The sequence below is a fragment of the Martes martes genome (assembly GCF_963455335.1).
Source record: "Martes martes genome assembly, chromosome: 4".
Lineage (NCBI taxonomy): Eukaryota > Metazoa > Chordata > Mammalia > Carnivora > Mustelidae > Martes > Martes martes.
This window is the reverse complement of record NC_137891.1, coordinates 1,574,182-1,598,395: the sequence shown is the minus strand read 5'-3', so window position 1 is coordinate 1,598,395 and position 24,214 is coordinate 1,574,182. Positions and strand designations below refer to the sequence as shown.

The 24,214-nt window shown below is 64.6% G+C and overlaps 3 protein-coding genes across 3 annotated transcripts; all 3 read right to left on the bottom strand.

Moving 5' to 3' along the window:
- Window positions 1-1,598: 1,598 nt before the first annotated feature.
- On the bottom strand, window positions 1,599-5,385 carry SLURP2 (secreted LY6/PLAUR domain containing 2; the record flags this gene model as incomplete). The annotated part of the gene is made up of 3 exons (XM_080800377.1): window positions 1,599-1,735; window positions 2,011-2,109; window positions 5,334-5,385. The coding sequence occupies 3 exons, from the start codon at window positions 5,383-5,385 to the stop codon at window positions 1,599-1,601; spliced, it is 288 nt and encodes a 95-aa protein (XP_080656503.1).
- A 1,100-nt stretch (window positions 5,386-6,485) lies between these two features.
- Window positions 6,486-12,444, bottom strand: LYNX1 (Ly6/neurotoxin 1). Its single transcript, XM_080800376.1, has 4 exons — window positions 12,313-12,444; window positions 10,833-10,984; window positions 10,521-10,622; window positions 6,486-10,313 (listed from the first exon to the last, which is right to left on the bottom strand). The coding sequence occupies exons 2-4, from the start codon at window positions 10,882-10,884 to the stop codon at window positions 10,117-10,119; spliced, it is 351 nt and encodes a 116-aa protein (XP_080656502.1). The 5' UTR covers window positions 10,885-10,984; window positions 12,313-12,444; the 3' UTR covers window positions 6,486-10,116.
- A 9,565-nt stretch (window positions 12,445-22,009) lies between these two features.
- Window positions 22,010-23,615, bottom strand: LY6D (lymphocyte antigen 6 family member D). Its single transcript, XM_080801335.1, has 3 exons — window positions 23,547-23,615; window positions 22,728-22,826; window positions 22,010-22,513 (listed from the first exon to the last, which is right to left on the bottom strand). The coding sequence occupies exons 1-3, from the start codon at window positions 23,596-23,598 to the stop codon at window positions 22,278-22,280; spliced, it is 387 nt and encodes a 128-aa protein (XP_080657461.1). The 5' UTR covers window positions 23,599-23,615; the 3' UTR covers window positions 22,010-22,277.
- Between the last annotated feature and the right edge of the window lie 599 nt (window positions 23,616-24,214).

Sequence of the window (24,214 nt, the reverse complement as noted above, 5' to 3'; positions counted from 1 at the left end):
ACCCCCTCTTCTCCGTGTGCTCGCTCCTAGATGTAAAGGCTCCTTTTTGGCTCTGCGTGTGGCTGACGTTCTCCTCAGGGGAACCTGCCCGGGGGACCGGGCAGCATTCTTCACTGCGCCCAAGAGTGGCGCGGGTGTGGGGGCTGCCTGCGCTGTCGCCTGCGCTGTCGCCTGCGCTCTGGTTTTGCGCAGCGCATCCTTTCCTGTGTTTGTGTGGTCGCCAACCTTTCTCAGTCCGGATGTGCGGTCCTGTTTTTCTTGCAAACACCTTTTTCTTTTTTCCTCTTTGAAATTTGTATCAGCTTTATTGGACACACGTCCCCTTCCGTACAGTTCACCCACGGAGGGCTGGTGTACTCACAGGTCCTGAAACCCTCCCCAGTGAGGCTCAGGAAGGAGCCCTCCCGGCACCCCCGCACCCCCGCGCCCCCGCCCCAGCGCGCTCCCAGCCTGCCCTGGCCGCCCGCCCCGCAGATTGGCCTGTGCTGGGCGCTTCGCAGAAACCAGAGCGCGGCTGGCGGTTCTCCGCATGTGGCCTCCTGCTCTCTGCTTCGCGCCGCCGCCGTTAGCAGCGTGGGGTGCGGGGGTGGTGGGGACGTACCCCGCGGTCTGGAGGGACCGGGGCGTCTGTCCACGCTGTCGCTGTTACGAGGTGTGAGCGGTCACCGAGAGGCTTCCGTGTGAGCTTGGGTTCGTCCGGCGCAGGTGTGTGCCCGCGGATGGGATTGCTGGTGTCTCGATTTTCTACGCCCAACACTTGAACAATCTCTCTCTCAACACTTAAATCCGTGATTCAGTCGGAACGCCTTTCGAGTGAGCGGGAGTGAAGGCCCAGAGCCGGTTTGGTCTTCTTCTCACGGTGGTCAGCTGCCCACCGCCTGTGCCGGGTCGCCCCCCGCCCCTGCACCTGCCGCACGCCACATCAGCGCCTGCGCAGTCCTGCCCTTCCCGCGTGCCGCCCCCACCCCGCTAGCCCGAAGCCCTGCTTGTGCCTCTGTGGGGTCGCTCTCTGCTGGGAGGCCGCCCCCCCCCCCTCACTGGGTGGCTGCACCACCGCACTGGCTTTCCACGTTTTCTTTCATGAGACCGTGGTCAGGGTAAGGACAAGGCAAGGGCTGTGCTGGGGGTCATGGGGTGGGGAGGAGCCATGTCCCCTGGTGGGGTAGGGTCTTGGTCCACTCCGCAGCAGGAGGCCGGCGGCAGCCCTGATTGAAAGCTTCTCAGCGTGTGGGGGCGGTGCGGGGGGACGTGCGTGGGTGTGGGTGTGGGTGTGCGCACGCGACTGCGCCTGTGCGTGGGTGGGGCCCGAGCCGCCTCCAGCCTCCCCCCTCACCTGTCTGCTCTGCTCCCTCCATCGCCCCCTTTCCAGTTCCCCCAGAGGTCCCTGCCTCTGCCGGGGGCCCTCCCCCTTCCTCTGGCCCGCCCAATGCCCCCTCTAGTTCTTAGGACCTCCGGCTCCGCGACGCTCCTCGCTCCTCCAGCACCTCCCCCCAGCCGGTGCCCCCTCTCAGCAGCCTGGGGAGCGGCGGCTGCCTGGGGCTCCGGGCATCTCTTAGCCCTGGGCGGGGCGGGGGGGGCAGCTGAGGGTGGAGGGGCGGTCAGTCCGTGTTGCAGAGGCTGAACTGGCAGCAGACGATGGACACGTGGGGGCCGAGGCCAAGGGTAGAGATGTCCGGGCAGCCACTGTAGCATGATTTGGTCACCAGAGGCAGGTCAGCGACGCTGAAGGGGACTCCTGGGGTGGACAGAAGGTCAACAGTGTAAGCTCCCTGAGGCCCTGAGCTGCCTGTGCCCCCGCCCCCCCCACCACCAAGCCAAGAGTCACCGCCCGAACTGGGTGTAACTGGCCCCCTCCCTTGAGTCCTCTCCTGCACTGAGGTCAGTGGGTGCCCCTCCCATCCTGTTCTAGACTCGTCGGGAGCCTGGACCAGCTCTGCCCCCTCTGAGCCTGGGTCTCCTCTCCTGGGCAGGGAGGGCACAGCTGGGCCACCCCACACATCCCTTACTCACGGGTGGCGATGCTGACGCAGTAGTTGGAGCCCCATGGGCACCTGGACGCGTGGGTGCACCCTCCAAAGCCCTTGCACTGGTGACAGTTCAAGCCTCGGGCTGCAGCCGCGGGCGGAGGAGGGACAGCCGGATCAGCCGTGGGCGGAGGGTCAGGTGGACGGACGCACAGACAGAGAGGGACACAGGTGTGGGCAATGCTGGCCTAACGACACCCTCCCTTCCCACCCAGGAGACACCTCTCATTCTCAGGACCCTAGGCTCTCCTCCTGGGGTGCGCAGCCCCTTAAGACCCTGTAGATAAGGGGTGGGGAGGCCACCCCATCCGAAGCCTCAGCCCAGGGCCGGCGCTCTGCCCTTCCGTCCTGCGGGACCGCTCTTCCCAGGGTGCAGGTGGCCAGGCCCGGGGCCACAGCGGGGTCGTCTGCTGCTGGAGGTGGCTCTGCTGAGTCCCCCCGCCCAGGACAGCGTTGGGCTGGGGGGCAGGATGGGGTCTTTGCGGACTCTCTGTGTGACCCCCCCCCCAGTGGACGGCATGAGCAGCGGCTTCACTCAGAACGACCTGGGGGTTGGGAGGCGTTGGAGATGGGGAGAAGGTGGTGAGGGCCCCCCACGATGTGGCCGTGCCCATTTCCACGTCAGCAGAACCCCTGAGACCCACAGGCTCCTTCGTTCTGGTGGCTGCGGTGGGGGGGGCCTCACCGGCCTCCGTGGGGAGTGGGAAGCAGTGGGGACAGAAGCGCTGGGTGACGAAAGGGACGGGAGGGCGGCTGGCACAGTTTTGTTCAATGTTTCTTCTCCGAGGACAACCTGGAGGCTTTTGAAATACTAAGTTCATTCCATAAATGTCTGGCAGATCTGCCCATCAGCCTGTCCTCGCACGGGGGCACGGCGGGGGGCTCTCTGTCCTTTGGCACCCCCTTCCCAGCATGCTCCTTGCCTTGAATTTCCTCCCTCCCTGCCTGCCCCTCCTTCTCTGGTTCCTGCACTCAGTGCTTCTGTCCGGGACCTGAGCCACAGTGCAGAGGCAGCACACTCGCACGGGGCACGCTCGCTGTGGGCAGGCTCCGAGCCTCAGGGCATCACAGTTCGGGGTGGGGTCCTCCCGCCCCACCCATGCCCCAGTCTGTCCTTCGGGCCTCTGCTGGCTGCCCCAGCCCCACCATCACCGTCGCCCTGGATCTGCCCCAGATCAGCACACTTTCCGACCCGGGCCAGTGGCCACCGTGACGCACTGCACACTTTCACCAAACCCCAGTGTGCACGGGCACATGCACGCACACCTGGGCAAGGCGCACACACCTCCTGGCCAGCCCTGAGCCCTCTGTTCAGCCCCTGGGGTTGTGGGCAGCCTCCTCCCAGAGCCCCAGAGCCGTGATGGAGACTCGAAGTCCCCACCACGGGAGTGTGCCCAGTCGGCCTTGACTCATCGGCCAGCCCTGCAGAGCAATCTGAGACCCGCCCCCCCCCCCCGCCCCGCCCCGGACCAAGAAAGGTGACAGCTCCTGTCACAAAGCTCATCACCGCTGCTTGAAGCCACCAACACATCACACCCGAGGACGGTGTGGTAAGCTACGTGTGCCACCTAATGGACAGACAGGGGACTGTCACCTGGGAAACTGGGGTGTCTCTGCCCCAAGGGAGCCCCTTGAGAAGGGCAGTTCCCGCCTCCCGCTCTCCTCTGCTCTCCTCTCCCATTCGCCCAGACGCCTCCCTGCTTCGCCCCTGCTCTTCCCTCTGCCTTCCAGGCAAGACAGGCCCCAGCTCAAATGCCACCTCCTCTAAGAAGGCCTTCTGGATTTCCAGGCAGAGTTGATGGCTCCTCCTGTGGCATGCCCCCCACGAGCGGCTGGCACCTCTGCGCCAGCCTGGTGGCAGCGTCCCTGTCCCCACGTGACCTTGCTCAGGGCTCCCTCCCCACCAACCCCCCCCGACCTGAAGGACATGGGTGGGGTGTTTCACCCACTCTTCTGCGGGCCCCAAAGCATCCCCCCTGTACCTACTGGAGGCCAGGAGAGCTTCGTGGAAGGAAGGTAGGAAGAGGGGAGGGAGGGAAGGAGGAAGGGAGGGAACGGGGAAGGGAGGAAAGAGGGAGGGAAGAAGGAAGGGGGGAGGGAAGGAGGGAGGAGGGGGGAGGGGAAGGAAGGGCCGTCTGGGGGCAGGGCTGTGGGTGCAGCTGGCCAGGCTCGCGCCCTGTCCTGGCTCACTGTGCAGCAGATGGGCCCCTCCCACTCTGCACCCCGTGTGTTCCCTCTGACAGGGCCGGTGTGTGGACCCGGCGGGAGCAGGGAGAGGACGCCAGCAGTGCTGTGGCATGTGCAGCTCCCATGATCCGCTGGACCCCGGCGGAGCCAGAGGAGGGAGGAGGGGCCTGTGACTTAGCACTGGGGGTGACGAAGGCTTTCCCCACCCCTGTCCATCCACACTGATGACCCTGGGGCAGTCCTCAGGGGTCGCTGGTGAGACCCTCCCCACCAAACAGAGAGCCTGCAAGTGCCTGGGCCTGGGGAGGGCGGTTCCCGCAGGGGGACAGCAGCGGATCCCAGACGAGGCCCATGCCAGGGGCAGTCCAGACGCTCCCCGTGTCCATCTCGTTTAGGGCCACGGGCCGCGAGGAGGGTGCCTTCCCAGGCATGGAGGCGAGGCCTTGTCGGGTGAGGGCCGGGGGAGTGGGGCCGGCTGTGGCCGGGCGTCTGGCTGGTTTCTTTCGGGGCTGTGGCGGGGGGGGGAGACGCCGTCCCCCCTTGGGTGCACTAGGAAGATGAGGCCAGGTGTGGGCAGCCCCATTTGAGGCAGAGTTCCCCGAGAAGCCCTTCGGCAGGCATTTGGTCCACCGGGCCTGGAGCTGGACCAGACAGGGCCAGCAAGGGCAGACGTGGGCGCAGCCAAACATGGAAATGGCCAGAGTGGGGAACTGGCCCCAGAAGGAAGCCTGAGCAAAAGCAGGAGAGACCCGTGTCCCAGTCAGAAGAGAACCATTAGGGGCCAGAAGAGGGTGGTCCTAGGGAACAGGGGCAGGCCAGGGAGAGCTGGAAGAGGGCCTCACACTCAGTGTGGGGGTCACTGTTGAGTGGAGAAGCCTGTCGGGGAGAGGGCTGTCAAGCTCGGAGTAGGGCACTGGGAGGTTGACGGCCCTTGCAGGGACAAGGACAGCATTGTGGGCTCCGCCGATGGGCCTGCAGGTCCAGGAGGGGGTGGGGGAGAGCTCCTGAGTGCTGTCCACAAGCGGAAGGTAGGAGGTGGCAGGTGGGGAGGGTCTAGAGCCCAGAAAAGGGGGTGGGGGACTGGCTTAGAGCAGTGGGGACAGAGGTGGCCCTTGGACTCACCCAGCTCCAGGCTCAAGGCAGCGGCCAGCAAGAGCCCAGGGAGCAGCCGCATGGTTTCCTGGGTCGAGGCTGGCTCGCAGCTACCAGGCTGCCGTCTTATACGGGCTGCTCCCGCCGGCTCTGACTCACCTGGCCGCTGACTCAGCCGAGGAGCCAGGCTGGGACCTGCCTAGCCCCCAGGCCCCAGGCCCAGCCGCGTTTATCCCACAGGCTTCTTTGTCCATCAGATGGCGGCGTGGGGACCAGGTAAGACCCCCTGGCACAGGGTGGACCCTCAGCTCACAGTGTCTGGTGTTCCCGTGAGGAACTGGAACGAGGGTCCAGCACAGGCCTGAGCTCGCCTTTCCCGCTCAACACGGGAGAAGCTTAGGGGTAGCCAGAAGTGCCCCCCAAGGTGTCCAGCTCCCCTCCGCAGAGCCGGAACAGGTGCGTCCTCCGCGGTCCTAGCGGTGGAGAGCTGCCGGCTTTGCTAGGAGTGATGAGGGCTGGTGGCTGTCGCCGAGCTCACCCGGCAGGGCCCGAGACCTGCACCAGTGCGCCCCTGTGCCCTGTGGCTGGGGGGCGGGGGGAGGTGCGGGGAGCAGAGAGATTTCAAAGGGTCCCATGGTAGGTGAGAGCCCAAAAGGCTGCATGTGAGAGCAGAAGCCAGACACGCGGAGCCACCTGCCAGCCCCACCATTCTGCCAAAAGCCGTGGGGGCAGCGGGGAAGCTTGTCGGCCCAACGACCCTTGGCTGCTCTGGCCGCCGAGTGGCTTCTGTCCTCCGCTCTATCTGGCGGGCTCCTTCCGGCTGGGAGCTGGGTGGGTTCAGACCCTGCTCCCAGGGGGAAGTGCTTGAACGCAGGGGTGGTAGGTGGGTTCCTGGGGTCCCGCCTGCCTCCTGCAGCCCCCACCAGCCTCCTCTAGGGACTCCTCTCAGAGGGAGGCCGGGTGAGCTGGTGGGCCTGTCACTTTTCCCTGGAGCCCCGGGTCCTCGGCTTCTCCCATGGGTCGTCCCCTTGTCCCATGCCAGTCCTGGCTCCAAGGGCGACAGGATGAGCCAGGGCGAACTGGAGTCTGGGACCCACAGAGCCGGCATGACCAGCCATACGAGGCCAAGGAGGGGATCTGGCGCAGGCCGCGGCGGCTGCTGAGGACGGAGAGAAGGGTGGACGCGCGTATTTACCCATTTATTGGAGACACTGACGGGGCCTCTCTGAGGTGCATCGTGTGAGCAAAGGAGGGAGCCCTGGCCTGAAGAGGCGGGTTCTCATGCCGATCAAGGTCAGGGTCAGGGCTACGGGGCTTAGCATTAGCTGCCAGGGTGCGGCACAGCCCTGGAAGGGCCCAGCCCTCGCACGTGGCACGAAGGGAAGAGGGGCCACCCGTCCGTCCGTCCGTCCGTCCGTCTTAGGCCTCCTGTGTGCTAGGCCCGGGGCTGGGCACGTTCACCCACAGCCTCGGCCGTGCTCCCGAAGCCTCGGCTTGGGGGGACCGACCATTCCCATGTTACCAACGAGACAGCTGAGGCTCAGAGACGTGGGTGAGGACCTCCAGGTACCCCGAGTTGTAGGACCCAACAAAACTCACGGGGGGCGGGTAGAAGAAAGAAGGAGGCGTCCCCACTTCTTTGTACACTTTTCAGCGGTAAGATAGGTGTTTTACAAATCAGTCGCCGCAAAGGGAGATGGGGTGGTGGGTGTGGCCTCCCCCTCCCCTCCCAGCAGTGGGGCGGGCCCTTTGGAGGGTGCCCCCGAGGTCAGCGCCCGCAGCTCCGGCTGCTCAGCTGTGCTCCGAGGGGACCCACGGCAGGCGGCTTGGAACGGAGACCTTCAGGGTGCTCCCAGACTTGAGGCGCCACCGGGAGCCCAAGGAGCACATCTACTCCCGTCGAGGGGGCACTCGCTTCTGTTGGAGGGACCCTCCCCACAGAGCACATGCCCACTGCCTGCGGGCAGCCTGGCAACCCCAGCCAGACTGGGACACAGACACAGGGCTGGACACCTGCCTGGGGGCCTCGTGGCTTCTCAAGTCTCCGGCTCCACTCTTCTCCTTCTAGAGCTTTCCTGCCCCTAAGCTCTTGTATTTCCCGGGCGCAGTTTGTTTTCAGTTTATAAAACCCCTCCTCGGTTTCCCCACCCTGGGCTTGGGGGGGCGGCCTCCTAGCCGGTGGGAGGAGACTGCTCAGTGGGGCAGGGGTGTGGCGGCCGGGCACCTGGTCCCGGTTTGTGCCTCAGCTTCCTCACCTGTAAAGGGGGCGTGAGAATGGCTCGCTCCTCGCAGGGTGGTCGTGGAGTGCCGGTGGCCAGGGCACAGGGAAGCCAGACGGAGGTCAGCTCCCGGTTCTTGTCAGTGCCATCCCCACTGTTCAGTGTCATGGGCTTCCCACCAGGGCCCAGGTCCCGTATCAGCTGAGGGCCTGCGGAGGGCTCTGTGCTGGGCTCTGGGGACAGCCCAGCCAGCCGGGGGGCTGTGGGAGGGTGGTGGGGTGGCATGGTCCTGCGGGCCGGGTGCAATGTTCTGGGTCTTGGACTTGGATCCGGTCACAGTGGAGGATGGGCAGGGGGACGGGAGGCAGGTATAAGCACCCCCATACTGCGGCAAGCCTGGCTCCCTGCTCTCGGGGACCCCAGAACCCCAAGGTGGCCAGGCAGGTCTCTAAGGTCATCACCCACCGAGGGGAGGGGGAACTGCTCCTCCCAGCTGTGGCCTAGGACGCCGCTGACCCGGGACAAGTCTTACGCAAGCTAACAACTGCTTCCAAGCCTCTCCCACTGAGTCAGGAGGCCAAGGGCGGCTGGGGCTGCAGGCCCGCGTCCACCCTTCCTCCTAGCCGGCTTCCGCAGCCAAGGCCTGTGACGGCCTTCCAGCCAGCTCTGTGGGCGAGCTGGGTCACTTCCCTGAGGCTGATCACTCCTGGGGGCTCCTGCTGGACCTGTGAGAGCTTGTGGCTGGGGTCTGCCTTGCTCCCAGCCTCCCCCAGGGAGCGCTCACACCACATGGGGCTGCAGGGGACAGAGACACCCAGGTCTCCTGTGGGGACTGAGCTCTTGACCAGGCGCTCCCTGAGTGCAGGGCCTTCCGGCCCAGGATGAGGCCCACCTTCCCGGACATTCTGGGAGGCCCAAGCAGCTCTGCCTGAGGACCCCGACCGAGGCTCTCCCAGTCCCTCGAGTTCCGGAAGGGCCTGGGTGAAACCCTCTGGGCAGACTGTCCAGCTCCCCCCACCCCCCACAATGAGAGCCACGCTCTCGGGCCACCGGCTCCTGAGTTCCAGGGACAATCCCACCATATAGGTATTTGCCACTGTCCTGCCAACTTAGGCCCAGACAGCTTAAAGGGGCTCCTAGGCCCCTCTACGGATGCCGGAGCTGGGGACACTGGTCAGGTAAGGCCTCAAGCCCTGTGCGCCCTGGGGCGTGAGGACACGTGCACAGTCTGGCCCCACTGGCAGGAAGATGCGTTTCCCAGGCCATCCTTACCCAGGACGCTCCATGCTGGGCAGACTCTTGTTTCCCAAACCAGGACGGGGATGGGGTTCACCTAGGCTGGGCACCCTTTAAATAATGCCAATTCTTGGGCCCTTGGGGATCCCAATGCCCCGCTGGCTTGGGGACACCAGCACGCCACTCTTCAAATCAAGGAGGGAGCTCTTCAGCCCCGGGTGGACCTCTCTCTCCCCGCTCAGGCAGAGTCAGAGGCTAGAGGGTCCTCGTGGAGATCCTCAGGCTTTGGGGCCACGGCCAGGTCAGCCAGCCCTCATTCAGCCAGGCCTGCAGACCAGAGCAGAGGGGGGCACGCTGGAAGTGGGTGTCAACAGGTTGTTGGGATTGGGGTGCACAGGAAATCTCGGGGTGCATGTCCAAAGGGAGCTTGGTCATTGGCATCCCAGACCCTGCCTCTCCCAGCCTCTGTCCTGGACGGACTCCCAGGATCCCCGCCCCAGCTGACTCAGGTGGGCAACTCCCCAGACGCCCACTGCGGCTCGGCCCCCTCCGTTAAGGGGCACACTAGGGCTGAAGACCAGGCTGTTTGGGCCCCCCCCAGCCTGCTTCCCTCCCTGCCAAAAATAGTCCTGGGGTCAGCTCTGGGCTTCACCAAATATAGCTGCCCGCCTGCCCCGCCCCCAAGTGCCTGCCAGCCTCAGGCCAGGGTGGGGAAGGGGGAAAGTCAAGAAGGGTAGGCGCCCTTACCAGGCTGCTGGGGGCGGGGGGAGGCGCTCAGGGTCCTCTTTAGGTTGAGTCCACCCCCAACCCCCAGCCAAGGGCTGCCAGGATGTTCCCGGCCCTCCTACCTGGGACAGCAGACGGGGACAAAGGCCTGCCTCCCTCGGGCCTCCATGCCGCAGCTCCCCCGGGGCAGAGGCACAGAGACAGCCCTCCTGGTGCCCCAGAAGGCCCCTCTTCCCAGGACGGTCCCTCACCCATCCCGGGTCCCCACTTTCCCCCCGCGGCTCCCCACACTTCCTGGGTGGACCGGGGCGGGGCCTTGCCCCCGGAGCCGCCAGGAAGGCGGGTCAAGTCTCCCTTCAAATCGGTGTTCCTCAGCCAGCAGAGGACCCCAGCTAAGCAGCACGCTTTGCCAGGCTCCTCTGGGAGGGCTGGGCCCACATCGACCTTTCAAGAACCGAAAGTCGTGGTCTGGGAGCGAGGCCCAGCGAGGCCCAGGGTGGCCCAGAGCAGGCAGTGCTGGGTGGGGGTGGGGGTGGGGGTGGGGTGCAGCAGGTGGGTGGGGTGTGCGGAGTGAAAGGGAAAGGCTGAGCCTCTCAGGACTTTGTCCTGGAGCGGGTCCTGGGGGGTGGGGTTTAGAGCAGACCCCAGAGGGTAGCCAGGAGAATGGGCGCCAGGGCCAGGGTCCCGGGCACGGCGAGGCCGGCGCGGTTGCAGAGGTCGTACTGGCAGCAGGCGGTGGTGGAGGCGTGTTTGGAGTAACCGTCATACACGGTCTCGAAGCAGCTGGGCACGCAGGACTTGCTGACCTTCATCCTGGTCGGGGTGTAGTCTGCAGAGGGGAGGCAGGCGAGGGGTCAGGATGGTCCACCCTGGCGTGGAGGGCCTTTGGGGCCGGGTCTCCCCCAGCCGGGCGCGCCCAGAATCCGAGGGCAGCAGGGAGCCTCCCTCCTCAGGGTCCCACACGCCCCAGGGCAGGGGAGCACAGCCCCCGCGCCCCCTCCCCAGGAAGGGCAGCAGGGGGCGCCCGCGGACTCACAGGTGCGCGTGGTCATGCAGTAGGTGACCATGGCTGGGCAGCGCATGGGGTTGAAGCAGTTCTCTCCATTGTAGGCGCACACGTGGCAGTCCAGAGCCTGGGCTGGGGGCCGGGGCGTGGGGCGGGAGCTGGACTGGAGAGGCCCCTCCTCCAGCCCGTCAGACCCCAGGCCCCGTCACCTTCCTCAGGGCAGAACAGCTGGACGGAGGCGGTTAGGCCTCCGGCCTCCCTCCCCATTTCTGGTCCACCTGTTCTCCCCCCCACCCCCCCGAGCAGGGCTCTATCCATCGTTCTGTTCTCCAACTGTCTTACCTAGAGGGAGGCCCACCAGGGCTGCCAGGAACAGGGTGAGGAGGGCCGCCATGGCTAGAGGTGAGAGGACAGAGTGGGAGTGGTGGGCTGGGCAGGGCGCAGAGGGGTCAGACGACCCCTGCCATCCGGGAGCTCCTGGTTGCCTCAAGGCACTGCAGCGCCACACAGAGGGAGACAAAGACAGGTGGTCACCAGGAGGACTGAGGGACCCCAGGGGACCTGCGCAGAAGGGCCACCCTACCCAGAGTGTCAGGTTTCCTGAAGAAAGGAACATGAAAAGAGACGAGAAGGGAGCAGGGTGGGGGACATTCCAAGGGGAGAGGCAGGCATCTGCAAGACAGGAGACCTGTGGTGCAGACCCTCAGGGGGCGGTCCATGCAGGGGCCCTGGGAGCCTCACACGCAGCCCCCAGGTCAACTAGGGCCCTGAGGGCAGGACTGGGCCCCAGGGCTGGCTCTCTCCTCACCGCTTCCCCTCCCCTTTGCTCCTGGTTATGAGGGAGCAGAAGACTGGCTGAAGAAGCAGAAGGTGACACCCTGCAGCCTCCCTTCCCCCCACTGCCGCTCACTCCTGGGGGACATGCGATGTTCTTCCCGGAAGCTCCCAACTGTCTTAATGTTACTGCTTGGCTACGGGGAAATAACCTGGACAATGGCGAGGCCTCCAGTACCCTGCAGGTGCTCTAGAGCATATAAAAGGTCTTTTGAAAAACTCCCTTTCTCCATACCTCCCCCAACCCCATGGTGCATAGTCATTTGCTCCTCAGGACCCCAGTGCAGCTCTTTCTGCCCACAGGTCCCATCCCTGGGCTTTAATAAAACCAATTTGCACCAAAGACCTCTCAAGAATTCTCTCTCGGGCATCGGCTCCAGACCCCACTCCAGCAAACCTCATCTATATTCCAAAACCACGTCACTGGGGTATCCCTGAGTGGGTCCCCACTTCTGCTCCTCTCAGGGTCCAGGCGGGGGCCGCTCTCCCAGGAAGAGCTCCAGAGCCCCGCCCTACTTGGGCCTTCCAGGTCTGCGTCCCCGGCCACAGCCGCAGCTCGGCGCAGTGATGAGCTCGGACCAGGCGGAGGGCCACTGCGCAGACAGCAGCGGAACTGACTTCCCAGTTCCCCTGTGGTGTTTGGGATGGAGACGTCCAGTCTCCGGTGAGAGGCGGGGCGGGGGTGGGCTGCGGAATTTGGACTACGACTCCCCTCCGCCCTGCGGGGACATTCGGGGGTGGTGGGGGTGCGCAGCGTCCCCCCGCAGCGGGCTAGATTAGACTCCGCCCTCCCCAGCACATCAAACCCACACTTCCTCAGGGCCCGCTTCCCAGGAGCCGACTTCAGGACGCCCGAGGCCTGAGCGAGGCCGAGCCGCGGCTCCAGCCCTTCCCGCCCCTCCCGGAGAGCTCCGCCCCGAAGACTGCGGTCCCCAGCAGAGGGGGCAGGCGTCGGGTGACCTCAGCCGTGACCTTCAGCACACCGTACCTCCGCCGCGCCCGGGACTCCCCCGCGGCCGCTCGCCGAGCCCTCGGTCCGACAGCAGGACGGCCCGAGCGCCCCGCGGTCACCACGCGGCAGTGCCCCTCCGCGGCCAGTGCGGCTGGAAGCCACCCGCCGCGCGTGAGGGCTCCGCCGGAGGCCCCGCCCCGGCCCGCCCCGGCCCGCCCCCGGCCGGCTTTGGCCCCGCCCCCGCCCGCCCCGTCCGGCTTTGGCCCCGCCCCGGCCCGCCCCGTCCGGCTTTGGCCCCGCCCCCGGCCCGCCCCGGCCCGCCCCCGTCCGCCCCCGTCCGGCTTTGGCCCCGCCCCGGACCCGTCCCCGGCCCGCCCCCCGTCCGGCTTGGGCCCCGCCCCGGCCCCCCCCCTGCCCAGCTCCGCCCCTGGATCCATTTAAACTCGGCCCCACCCCACCCCTGCCCAGTCTCTGTCCTGCTCCGGTTCCGCCCCCTTTCCAGCTCGGCCCAGTCCTCGCCCCGGCTCCGCCCTCGGCTCGCGTTCCTCTTGGCCACGCCCTCAGCTCCGCCCAGTCTCAGCCCCGCCCCGGCTCCGCGGTCTCCGCCCCCGCCCCAGGTCCGCCCAGGCTCCACCCCAAGCCCCTCCCATCTCGCGTCAGCCCGCCCGCCGCCCACGGGGATTCAAGCCTCAGCCCCGGCGGCGCGCAGCTCCCGCACCGCGGAGTGCGGCCGGACGGAGATACCCACGCGCGTGCGCCGTGCAGGAGCTACCTCCACCGGGTCTGGCCGCAGCGACCCGGCTGAAGCTTCGGGCTCTCCCAGTCTCCCCTGCTGCTGCCGGATGCACTCTGACCGCTCGTCCATGCCGCCACCCAGGCCCTAGTCCTCGAGCCCAGTTCGGCAGAGGTGCTGCATGGAGCTGTCCCAGGGCGCAGTGACCCCTGGACCCGGCTCCCTGTTCAGCCTGCCTGGGTCCCCACCCGGCCCTGCCTTAGCTGCTGAGTGACTTCTGCCTTTTACCGAGCATTTCCGGGCTTCAGTCCCCCAACGGTCCCTGGTCCCGTCTAGCAAAGCGTAAAGGCAAGCCTTGAATCCCATTACTTCAGGCCCCCCTCCAACCATAGTATCAATATTAAATAATTGGTTTTTACTTATACAACATCACTTCAACATTTAGCTTTTGTTCTGTTTTAGGCGAAATTTAAGATTTTCATGGGCCCTAAATTTTTCCTTTTTTTTTTTTCTGATGCAAAAACACAACATTCCAATTGACTATATATAAGGGTTTTTTTTCTTGAAAGGAGGTGAATTGTTTGGGGGGCCCTAGACACTGAGCCTCATCCTCATGAAGCTCACACTCTAACGGGGCAGAGAATAAACCCGTGGATCAAACCCAGAGCACACCACCGGCCTCAGCATCAGGCTATGATGCATTAAAGAACTGGGTTTACCACCTTGCTTTAAGCAACCCAAAAAGGGAGAATACAAGAAGCAGCGTTTTTTGGACATTGCGTGACAGGCCAGCAGAGTCCGGGACTCTGGAGGAAGGGACTTCACAGAAGGGGCTGCAGGCTTTACCTCAGGGGGACCAAACAGAGCCTGCGTGCCCTCCCTGAGGGAGGAGACAAGTGCCAGGGCAGCTGGGATTCACAGGGCAGAGCTCAGGTTGAGGAGGGCTGCTCAAGAGAGAGGAGGTGAGCAGAGGGAGCTGTGGACAAGGGGCAGGCAAAACAGTCCCCAGAGTCACACGGGGCTGGGGGTTCACCTGTTTGAGCTGGGACCAGAAACCTTAAAATAGGGGTCACCAGGCGAAGTGCTCAGAAGGAAATTGCCTTAATCGTAGGCACTACTCACCTGGATCACAGATCACGTCTGGTCCCACCTAACGAAGCCTTGAAAGGGTCCAGTCGTCTCCAAGGAACTTCGTTGCATCCTAAGACAAAGGTCGGAAGAGAACATAAGCCAGCATTCCACAATGTAACATCTGATTAGGTGCCTGGCATCCGACTGAAAACACCATCAGGCATGGGAAGAAGCAGGAAAAATGAGACCCATGGTGGGGAGGAAAAAATCCTTAGAAGCAGACCCACAAATGACACAGCTGGTAGTGTTACTGAGCACGCACATTAAAACAGACACCGTAATTGTCAAGCATCTGCCTTTGGCTCAGGTCATGATCCCTGGGGTCCCAGGATGAAGCCCCAGGTAGGGCTCCCTGCTCAGCGGGGAGCCTGCTTCTCCCTCTCCCTCTTCCACTACTTGTGTTCCGTCCCTGTGTCTCTCTCTGTCAAATAAATAAAATCTTAAAACAACAACAACAGCCAGACACCATATTTCCCATAGTCAAGCAGACAGAGGGGAGCATGACCAGGTCGGGGAGCTGTGGGAAATAAACAAAATACAAACTGAATTTCTAAAGATGAAAAACGGGTCTGGGATGAAAAACGTGCTGGGGGGTAATTAACGGCCCACTGGAGTCTGCGGGTCAAAGATCAGCAGGCTTGAGGGTAAAGCACCAGGCAGAGGCTGCCAGGAAACAGAACGAGCAGGGACAGCCTGGCCGCGCCTTCCAGTGGCCCCGTGTGCGTCCCCGGAGTCCCAGACGGAGAGGCGAGGAAGAGAAAAAAGGTTTCCAAGAAATAATGGCCACATTTTCCCGAATTTGTTGAGAACTATAAATCCATGGAACCCACAAACCCAATGAACACAAAGTACAAGAAATATGAAGAAAACCAAGCCAGAGCATGTCTCAAGGCGGGTGTGGAGAAGCAGCGACAGCGAGGGAACCCCGAGGCCGCTCCGGAGAGCGCGGGGGCACAGCTGCCCGGTGAGCTCGTGGCAGAGACAGAGGGAATGTCAGGAGCGCCAGATCCCAGCGGTGGAGTCTGAAAGTGCAGGGGGCAGTGCAGGCGAAGCCCTCCCCCAGGGCAGCGTGGAGGGGCGTGGAGGGGGCGTGGAGGGGGTGTGGAGGGGGCGTGGGGGGTGGAGGGGCGTGGAGGGGGGCGGGGGGGCGTGGAGGGAGCGCGGAGGGGCGCGGAGGGGCGTGGAGGGGTGCGGGGGCGTGGAGGGGGCGTGGAGGGGGCGCGGAGGGGGCGTGGAGGGGGCGTGGAGGGGGCGTGGAGGGGGTGCGGGGGCGTGGAGGGGGCGTGGAGGGGGTGTGGAGGGGGCGTGGGGGGTGGAGGGGCGTGGGGGGCGGGGGGCGTGGAGGGAGCGCGGAGGGGCGCGGAGGGGCGTGGAGGAGGTGCGGGGGCATGGAGGGGGCGTGGCGGGGGCGTGGCGGGGGCGTGGCGGGGGCGCGGAGGGGCGTGGAGGAGGTGCGGGGGCATGGAGGGGGCGTGGCGGGGGCGTGGCGGGGGCACGGAGGGGCGTGGAGGAGGTGCGGGGGCGTGGAGGGGGCGTGGAGGGGGTGTGGAGGGGGCGTGGGGGGTGGAGTGGGGCGGGGGGCGTGGAGGGAGCGAGGAGGGGCGCGGAGGGGCGTGGCGGGGGCGCGGAGGGGTGTGGAGGGGGCGCGGAGGGGCGTGGAGGGCCGTGGAGGGGCGCGGAGGAGGCGCGGAGGAGTGTGGAGGGGGTGCGGGGGCGTGGCGGGGCACGGAGGGGCGTGGAGGGGGGTGCGGGGGCGCGGAGGGGCGTGGAGGGGCGTGGAGGGGGTGCGGGGGCGTGGAGGGGGCGGAGGGGCGTGGAGGAGGTGCGGGGGCGTGGAGGGGGCGAGGAGGGGGCGCGGAGGGGCGTGGGGGGTGGAGGGGCGTGGAGGGGGGCGGAGGGGCGTGGAGGGGGGCGGGGGGGCGTGGAGGGAGCGCGGAGGGGCGCGGAGGGGGCGTGGAGGGGTGCGGGGGGGCGTGGAGGGGGCGTGGAGGGGGTGCGGGGGCGTGGAGGGGGTGCGGGGGCGTGGAGGGGGCGTGGAGGGGCGTGGAGGGGGTGTGGAGGGGGCGTGGGGGGTGCAGGGGCGTGGGGGGCGGGGGGCGTGGAGGGAGCGCGGAGGGGCGCGGAGGGGCGTGGAGGAGGTGCGGGGGCATGGAGGGGGCGTGGCGGGGGCGTGGCGGGGGCGCGGAGGAGCGTGGAGGAGGTGCGGGGGCGTGGCGGGGCACGGAGGGGCGTGGAGGAGGTGCGGGGGCGTGGAGGGGGCGTGGAGGGGGTGTGGAGGGGGCGTGGGGGGTGGAGTGGGGCGGGGGGCGTGGAGGGAGCGAGGAGGGGCGCGGAGGGGCGTGGCGGGGGCGCGGAGGGGTGTGGAGGGGGCGCGGAGGGGCGTGGAGGGCCGTGGAGGGGCGCGGAGGAGGCGCGGAGGAGTGTGGAGGGGGTGCGGGGGCGTGGCGGGGCACGGAGGGGCGTGGAGGGGGGTGCGGGGGCGTGGAGGGGGCGGAGGGGCGTGGAGGAGGTGCGGGGGCGTGGAGGGGGCGTGGAGGGGGGTGCGGGGGCGTGGAGGGGGCGAGGAGGGGGCGCGGAGGGGCGTGGGACGCCCGCCCGCCCTTTTTTTCTTAACTTTGAAATTAGGAGGTAAGTGGCCGCTTGGAGCAGACACGGTTCCGCTCCTTGAGGAGCTGCTCAGCAAGTGCAGGACGCGCGACGGTCGCGGCCACGCGGTGCGGACAGACGGAGGCGCAGCGCCGTGTGCGCGCCGGAGCCCTGCGGCGGCCGCTGAAGACGACAAGCACCAGGGCAAGCGCCGGAGGACTGCAAAGCGGCCTCAGAGAGCTGCGCCTGAGAACGCCCCGCGGGATTAAACGGAACCAGAGAAAATTAATCTGTGAGTCATAGAGAAGGCGGGGGGGGGGGCAGCTCGGGAGCCCAGGAGAAGACAAGGGCCGGAGAACAGACTGCACCCGAAACCCCGCTCGGCGGCCCGGACGCCCGGAGAGAGGCGGGGCAAGGCCTCGCGGTGCGGTCCTCGCGCGCGCTCCGTTCCCGCTGAGCGCGCAGGACACATCCACGTCAACCCGTCAACCCCGCGGACGGGAAAGCACGCGCGGGCGCAGTCCCAGCAGACAAAGCGCGCCCGGAGCCGAGGATTCAACGAGCGAGGACGGGGGACACTCTGTAAGTGCGAAGGGATCGGCTTAGAAAGGCACAGAACGACACGAAACGTTTCCGTACCTGGCGGCTGAGCTTCGGAACACACCGGCGCGGGGGCCTGGCAGGACGGAGAAGAGAATGACACGCCCAGTCCGAGTGTGATTCCTCCTTCCTCCTTCCTCTGGATCCCAGAGCAGAAATGCGCAAACCTAAGAAGGGCAGCGAGGACCTGAGCTGCACAGCCGCCCGCTGCTGGGCAGGGAGCCCTGTGCCCAGCGCGCCGGGGGACAGAGCGTTTCCCAGGACAGCCTGTGCTCTGGGGCAAATCCCAGTACACCACAAGGACTGGAATCAGATGAGTGGTTTCCTCGGACAGCGTGAAATCAGAAACAAGCAACAGACAAGCGTGTGTGGGAGCGCCCAGGTATTTCGACGCTGAGCACCGCGTTCTAGGCAACTGCCAGGTCAGAGGAGAAGTTTGCCAGGAAATAAGAGAATTTCCAGCCCACGGAAAGTGAACGCAACCCAGGGAGGTCCGTGGGCACCGCGGAAGCAGTGTTGGGACAGGGAGCGTCCCTGCAGCTCACGGTAGAAAACCGGAAAGCTCTCAACACAGTGAGACTAGAACAAGAGCATAGCAAAGCCCAAGGAAGCAAGATAAAGGGAATAATACAAAAAAGAGCCAAAAAAGAGAAAAATCTGTGAAAAAGCAGAAGAAAAACAACAACAAAATCAGCCAAACCGAAAGCTGATTCTTTGAGGACATCGGTATGATTCTTGAACCTCTGTGTAGACGGATCAAACAGAGATGAGATGAGACCAACGCAAAGCAGGGATGAGAAAGGGGACATGGGGACAGGCCGTGACAACCTTACGCCGGTACGTCGTACAGGTGAGAAGACTCGGGCCAGGCCCTGCACACACACAGGCCGGCTTCATTCTCGGGCCAGGAAACGCATAACAGAGTACCCTTCTGTCTTCGGAAGAAAAGTCTGGAAGGGTTGGGAGGCCACCATCCCTCTGAGACCCAGAACCAGGCTCAGACATTGCAGGGCACCGCAGCGGGCCTGCGCCTCTCCTGGACTTAGCTGTAGGAGTTAGGAATGAAAGCGTAGTAAACGCATCTGAAAATAGAGAAAAGGAAATGTAACGTGACCAGGCCCAAGGCCGCTTTGACGTCGAAGACCGAGTGTGACTCGCCGTGTCCACAAGACGACTGGCTGCATAGGTTTGGGAAAAATGTTTCACAGAATCTCACGTCCGTTTCTGATTAAACCAACCCACCCACCCACCAAGCAACCAAGGTCTCGGCAAACCAGGAACAGGGGGAGCTGTCTTAGCCTGATGAAGGCTCCTCCGTCTGGTCTGCAAGGACGGGGCGCGGGCCTCCGATGGCGCGGGCGCAGCTGCGTGCTGCAAGTCCGGCCGTGCAGCGGGGCAGGACGGAGACATAAACGACACAAAGATTGGAAGGGAAGTGAAACTGCCCCCGGTTTTCGGATGACAGCACTGTTCACATAGAAAATTTTGGGGAATTTAAAAAAAAAAAAAGCCAACTCAAGAAAGCTGTCCTAGACCTGTGTTGCTTTAGCAAGGTTGTGTGGTCAAAGGTCAGCAGGCAGACACTTACTGTATGTCCGTATTCCTACAATCAACAACTGATCACTGGAAATTGAAAAGACGCTTTATAAATAGCATCCCAGGGGCACCTGGGTGGCTCAGTCTGCCTTTGGCTCAGGTCATGATCGCGGGGTCCAAGGATCGAGTCCCATGTTGGGATCTTTGCTCAGCAAGGAGCCTGCTTCTCCCTCTGCTTGCCTCCCGCACCCCTCGCCCCACTTGTACTCTCGTGCTCTCTCTCTCTCTCTCTTGCTTGCTCTCTGGTAAATAAATAAATAAAATCTAAAAAAAAAAAAAATTACGAACAGCGTCCCATGCAGTATCTAGGGATGACGCTGACGAAAGACGGGAAAGACCCGCTCCCTCTGAAAGCCACGCAACAGTGCTGACCTACATTTTCAAGGGCTTCACCAGATGGAGAGGCTCGTCACGCTCTGTGACACTCATACTCGCAGTCAGACTTCACAGCGAGGCCTAACTTCTCCCCGAAACGCTCTGTGGATTTGGCACATTCCCAGCCCAAAGCCCAAGGGCATTTTTCTTGAAGAAATTAGCAGACTAACTCAGAAATTTGTATGGAAATGCAAAGGATCTAAAATAGCTAAAACCATTTTGAGAAAGAAGGCAGAGGGTAGAGGCCTCACAAGACTTGATTTTAGGTCTTAATATACTCACGGTAGTATGGTAGGGGTCAGGACAGACGTACAGACCCTGTGGACAGAGCTAGTGCCTAGGACAGACCCCACGTGTATGGTCGGCTGACTTTTGACAAAGGTACTAAGTCATGTCAACGGAGAGAGGACTAGCGTTGCCACCAGTGAGGCCAGACGCGAGCAAACTTGACACCTGTCTGTGTGTCCCATCCGTGGGCTCGCAGTGGGTCACAGGCCTTACCTAAGAGAGACACCATTGGAAATCTTAGTGACCTCGGGTATGACAGACAGTTCTTTAAAAACAGACCTGGGGCGCCTGGGTGGCTCAGTGGGTTAAAGCCTCTGCCTTCGGCTCAGGTCATGATCTCAGGGTCCTGGGATCGAGCCCCACGTCGGGCTCTCTGCTCAGCAGGGAGCCTGCTTCCTCCTCTCTCTCTCTGCCTCTCTGCCTACTTGTGATCTCTGTCAAATAAATAAATAAACAAAATCTTAAAAAAAATAAAATAAAAAAATAAAAAAAAAAACACAGACCTAAGAGAAGAAATCCATAAACGGGGCTTGATCAAAACAGAACTTTTACTCTTCACAGAACAATGTTATAAAAATGACAAGACCAGCCGGATCGGGAGAACATATTTGCAAGTTATTGTGTCCGAGAAGTTGTATCTACAATGGGTGAGCGGCTTTTACACATAATTATCAGCCAAACGACCCAGAAGAGACAAGGGAGTAAACGGAGTCGAAAAATTTATCAGAGAAGGTGCCCAGACGCAAACACACACGATATGCTCTGTCGATCGAGGAGAGGTGTGCAAACGGGACCCGCAGGGAGACCCCACGGCCCCCGGATCAGGACGGTCAAAGACTGACCACAGAAAGGCGCGGATGTGCCGTGACCGGAACCTTCTTCCTCTGCCGGAAAGAACATGGGGAGAACAGCCACTTTGGAGAACAGTTTGGTGGCCGCTCAACCCGGAAGCATCCCTCTGTCCGCTGCCTCGTGCACCCCCTCCTAGCTTTTACCCAAGTGAGAGGAAGCCTGTGCCCACGAAGACCTGCATTTGGGTGTCCGTTGCAGCAGCGCTCTGAGCGCTCGGGCCCGGGCACACGCCGGCTGCCTGCCGGCAGATGCATGGAGAGACGGGCCGCAGCCCACGGCCGCACGGCGGCCGCACAGCCGAGCTCCAGCAGGGCCGGGAGCGAAGACCGGGACGCCCCAGAGCAGGGCTGTGTCTCTGAATCCCATCAGCTCCGTTTTACCGAGTTCTGGCCGCTGTGCCGTGTGGGGGTCTCGGTCTGAGCGGTCGTGAAGAACACGGCCGGGACAGAGCAGGCCCGGGGTTGCCCGGGGAGGGGTGCACAGGGAAGGGTGGAGGGGGCCCGGGCAGGGGTGCAGGCGGCTTTGGGGGGAATGGCTGTGCTCATTGTCTTGATGGTAGTGACGACCTCACGCGCAAGACGTGTCCGAGCCCATCGCCGTGCTCACTTGAGGGCGCTGTTCGCTGTACCTCGAGGGCACCTTGATGAAACAGCACCGTGGGTCAGGTGGTGAGGAAAGAGCTATGGGGAGACGTGGGCAGCGTGGGGGCCGGGGTGGCCTCCATGCGTGGGCCACACGGGGACACGGGTGCGTCAGATGGTGGCGCCCGTGCGAGGCTCCTGGGACGGCAACACAGGCGTGGTTGGCGGAGCGGGCACCACGTCCCGCAGCTCAAGCTTCTGCCGCCGCGCTCGGGCCGCATGGCGCCCTGCTCCTCCTGCTCCTGGGGGCCCCACACCTCCACCATCTACCTGCCCTGCACCCTGCTGGGGCCCCCAGCAGCCAGGACTCCCCCTTGCCGGCACTGGACTTGGGGCTCTGTCTGACCCACAGTGAAGCCTGAGAGTGTGATGACCGTCCGAGGGGTGGAGGAAGCCCCCAGAAGCCTCTGGTCCTCCGAGGAGGGGGGAGGCTGCTGACTTGGACGCCTGCCGGGTTCTGGGAACTCCCAGATGCAATGGTTCAAGTTGTCCGGATCCAGACAGCAAGGCCCTAACCCAGGCAGTGGGGCCCTGAACCCACGCAGCTGGACCAAGGTAAGTTTACCTGCCTTGGGTTGATCCCGTGCTGATGAGCTCAGCAGCCCCCTTGGCCAGCTTCCCCAGGGTGGATTTGGGGTGTGCGTGTGTGTGTGTGTGTGCTGAGCACTTGGGCTGGGTGCCAGAAAGAGCACTCAAGCCTTCTGCCCTGTGCCCCTGCTCAGTCCTCCCCACCCTTCTGGGGCCGCACAGAGGGTGCTTGGAGAGAGTTAGGTCTCCTCTGAAGACGAGGAGTGGTGGTGACATTTCAGGCCTCGTGCACGATGCCAAGACTGGGCCCGGGTGACAAGCCCCAGGAGCTGGGGGCCTGTGTGCCCGGATGGCCCCCTCCCCAGCCCCTGCAGCCCCCGGATAGCACAGACACAGCCGCGCTGATTTTCAGGCATTTATTCCTATGCAAATAGAAAACTAAACAGAACCCGCACAGAACGAATGTCCAGTCAGAAGGGGTCCGAACGCCTTCTGTGTCCTGCCTTCCTGCCGCTCGGGGAAGGACACCGTCCTGTCTGGGAGAGGGGGCCCCAGGCCCTGGCAGGCCGGTCCGGCCAGGGGCTTCCCAAGCTCCCACCGCGCGGCCAGCGGGAGGGGCTGCGGAACAGGAGGGGCCCGGGAAAGGGACGGGGTTCCCCGCCGTGGGGAGGTCACAGGCTGGGGCCCACGAGGAGGGCGAGGAGGCCGAGGGCCAGGGCCAGGCCGAGGCCGGCGCTGGGAGGCGGGGCGCGGGCGGGCGCGCGGCTCTGCAGGCGCCGGTTGCACAAGTCGTCCCGGCAGCACAGGGTGGCGGCCGCCCCGCTGCTCACCTGGCCGGGCAGGCTGTGCGTGGGCGTGCACGACTCCACGCAGTCCTTCTCCACCAGGTTCCCCCGCAGGGGCTCCACTGCGGACAGGTGGGTGCGGTCAGGCTGCGCCGCGGCTTCGGACCCCCCAGCCCAGGCAGCCGGCCCCTGGAGCCCCCACGTCCCAGCCCCCGGCCCCTGGGGCCCCGGAACCCACCGACACTGACATCCTCCGGCCAGCCTTCGGCCCCGGTCCCGCGAGCCCCGGGGCGCCCTCACAGAGCCCTGCCCCGGCCCGGTGCCCCCCGCACTCACCCTTGGTCCTGGTCCTGCAGTAGCGCGCACTGGCCGCACAGTCCTGGGCTCCCTCGCAGTTGGAGGAGCTGGAGCACACGTGGCAGCGGAGAGCACGGGCTGGGGGAGGAGGGACGCAGGGGGCCCTGGGGTCGCTGCCTGGACACAGCCCTCTGCCACCCCCGCCTGAGACCCACCGGACCCCTCTGAGGGGCCCCTGCTGGGGCTCCCGTCCTGCACACACCCCCCGGGGCCAGGAGGCGACGGTCCTCCATGGCTGGGACGGTGGGAGGAGGCTCCTGTGCCAGGCGTGTCTAGAGAACTGGTGGCAAGGAGGCTGGTGCGGGCTGGGGACCTCGCCACGGGAGCGTCCCGGAGCCCTGACACTTCCAGAGAGCAGCCCACCACAGCTGGCCCCTCCCCAGAGCCTGTCCCCAGTGGTCCCCACGATGGTCATGAGGACCTGAGACTAAGTCAGGGCTGGGGGGTTTCAGCTCCACCACGCTGAGCTTGCGGGAGGCGGGTTGCCTTGGGGACAGAGTCAGGGGCTGGATGACTGGCCACTGGTCATCCCCGGCGGTGGGGGGCGTCTCAACACAGCTCCCCGCCTCTCTCTCCCTCTCTGTGTGTCGGATCCAGGGGGCCAATTCTAAGAGTCTCTGACTCTGCGATATGTTACATCTGATTCCGCTAAGCTAAGACCTGGGTTCATTTTGTTTTAAATTCTGAGTCTGGCATCCAGGGAGCCCAGGATGCCCGGAGCCTAAAGGCGGGTACTGCAGGGTTCCCATGTGTGTCCCGCAGATCCCTGCTGCCTGCCCCGCCCAGCCCCTCACCCACCTGGCCTGGCAGCCATGGCCAGCACAGCAAGGAGCAGGAGAGCTGTCTTCATCTTGGGGCGTCTCTGGGAGCAGTGGGGGCCCCTCCTCTCTGGAGGCCTTATAGCCCGGGACCGGTGCTGGTGGGAGGGGTGAAGGTGGGGACCCAGCCAGGCAGCGGCATTCCAGCTGCCCCACCCTGGCTGGCCCACACCCGCCAGCCCGGCGCGTGGCTGCCCCTGCCACTGCCACCTGGAGGGACCGCTGCCCCTTGGCTGCCTGCCCCACCAGGGCAGGGGTCTGCCGTCTCCCATCTCCAGGCTATGATGGAGGCCTCAGCAGGCTCTGCGGTTCTCTGCCTGTTCTCCTCTCTCCGACTCTCCGTCCGTCCCTAGGTCGCTTTGTCTCGGACTTTCCACTCCCTCCCTTGCACCCCGAGCCTCAGATAAGGTTAACGGAGTCGCAAGCCTAGGCAGGTGCCCTGTGGGGAGCCAGAGCTGTGCCCAGGGGGCAAGCAAGGCAGGTGTAGGCTCTGGCCCTGGCTTCCTGGGCTCAGGGCTCAGGGCCGCTCGGTGGGCCCACGGGGTGTTGGGAGAAGGACCCCCGGGCGAGCGGGGCATCTCGCTGAGATGTCAGGACATCAGGATCGTGAGGAGGGGAGGAAGCCATCCTGGGGCGGGGTCGGCAGCT

Coding starts and splice junctions, on each gene's coding strand:
- LYNX1 (XM_080800376.1), bottom strand. CDS start 10,884: ATGGCGGCCCTCCTCACCCTGTTCCTGGCAGCCCTGGTGGGCCTCCCT. Junction 10,623..10,832: donor CCTGGTGGGCCTCCCTCTAG/GTAAGACAGTTG, acceptor CCCGGCCCCCAG/CCCAGGCTCTGGACTGCCAC. Junction 10,314..10,520: donor CTGCATGACCACGCGCACCT/GTGAGTCCGCGG, acceptor TCCCCTCTGCAG/ACTACACCCCGACCAGGATG.
- LY6D (XM_080801335.1), bottom strand. CDS start 23,598: ATGAAGACAGCTCTCCTGCTCCTTGCTGTGCTGGCCATGGCTGCCAGG. Junction 22,827..23,546: donor GGCCATGGCTGCCAGGCCAG/GTGGGTGAGGGG, acceptor CTCCTCCCCCAG/CCCGTGCTCTCCGCTGCCAC. Junction 22,514..22,727: donor CTGCAGGACCAGGACCAAGG/GTGAGTGCGGGG, acceptor ACCTGTCCGCAG/TGGAGCCCCTGCGGGGGAAC.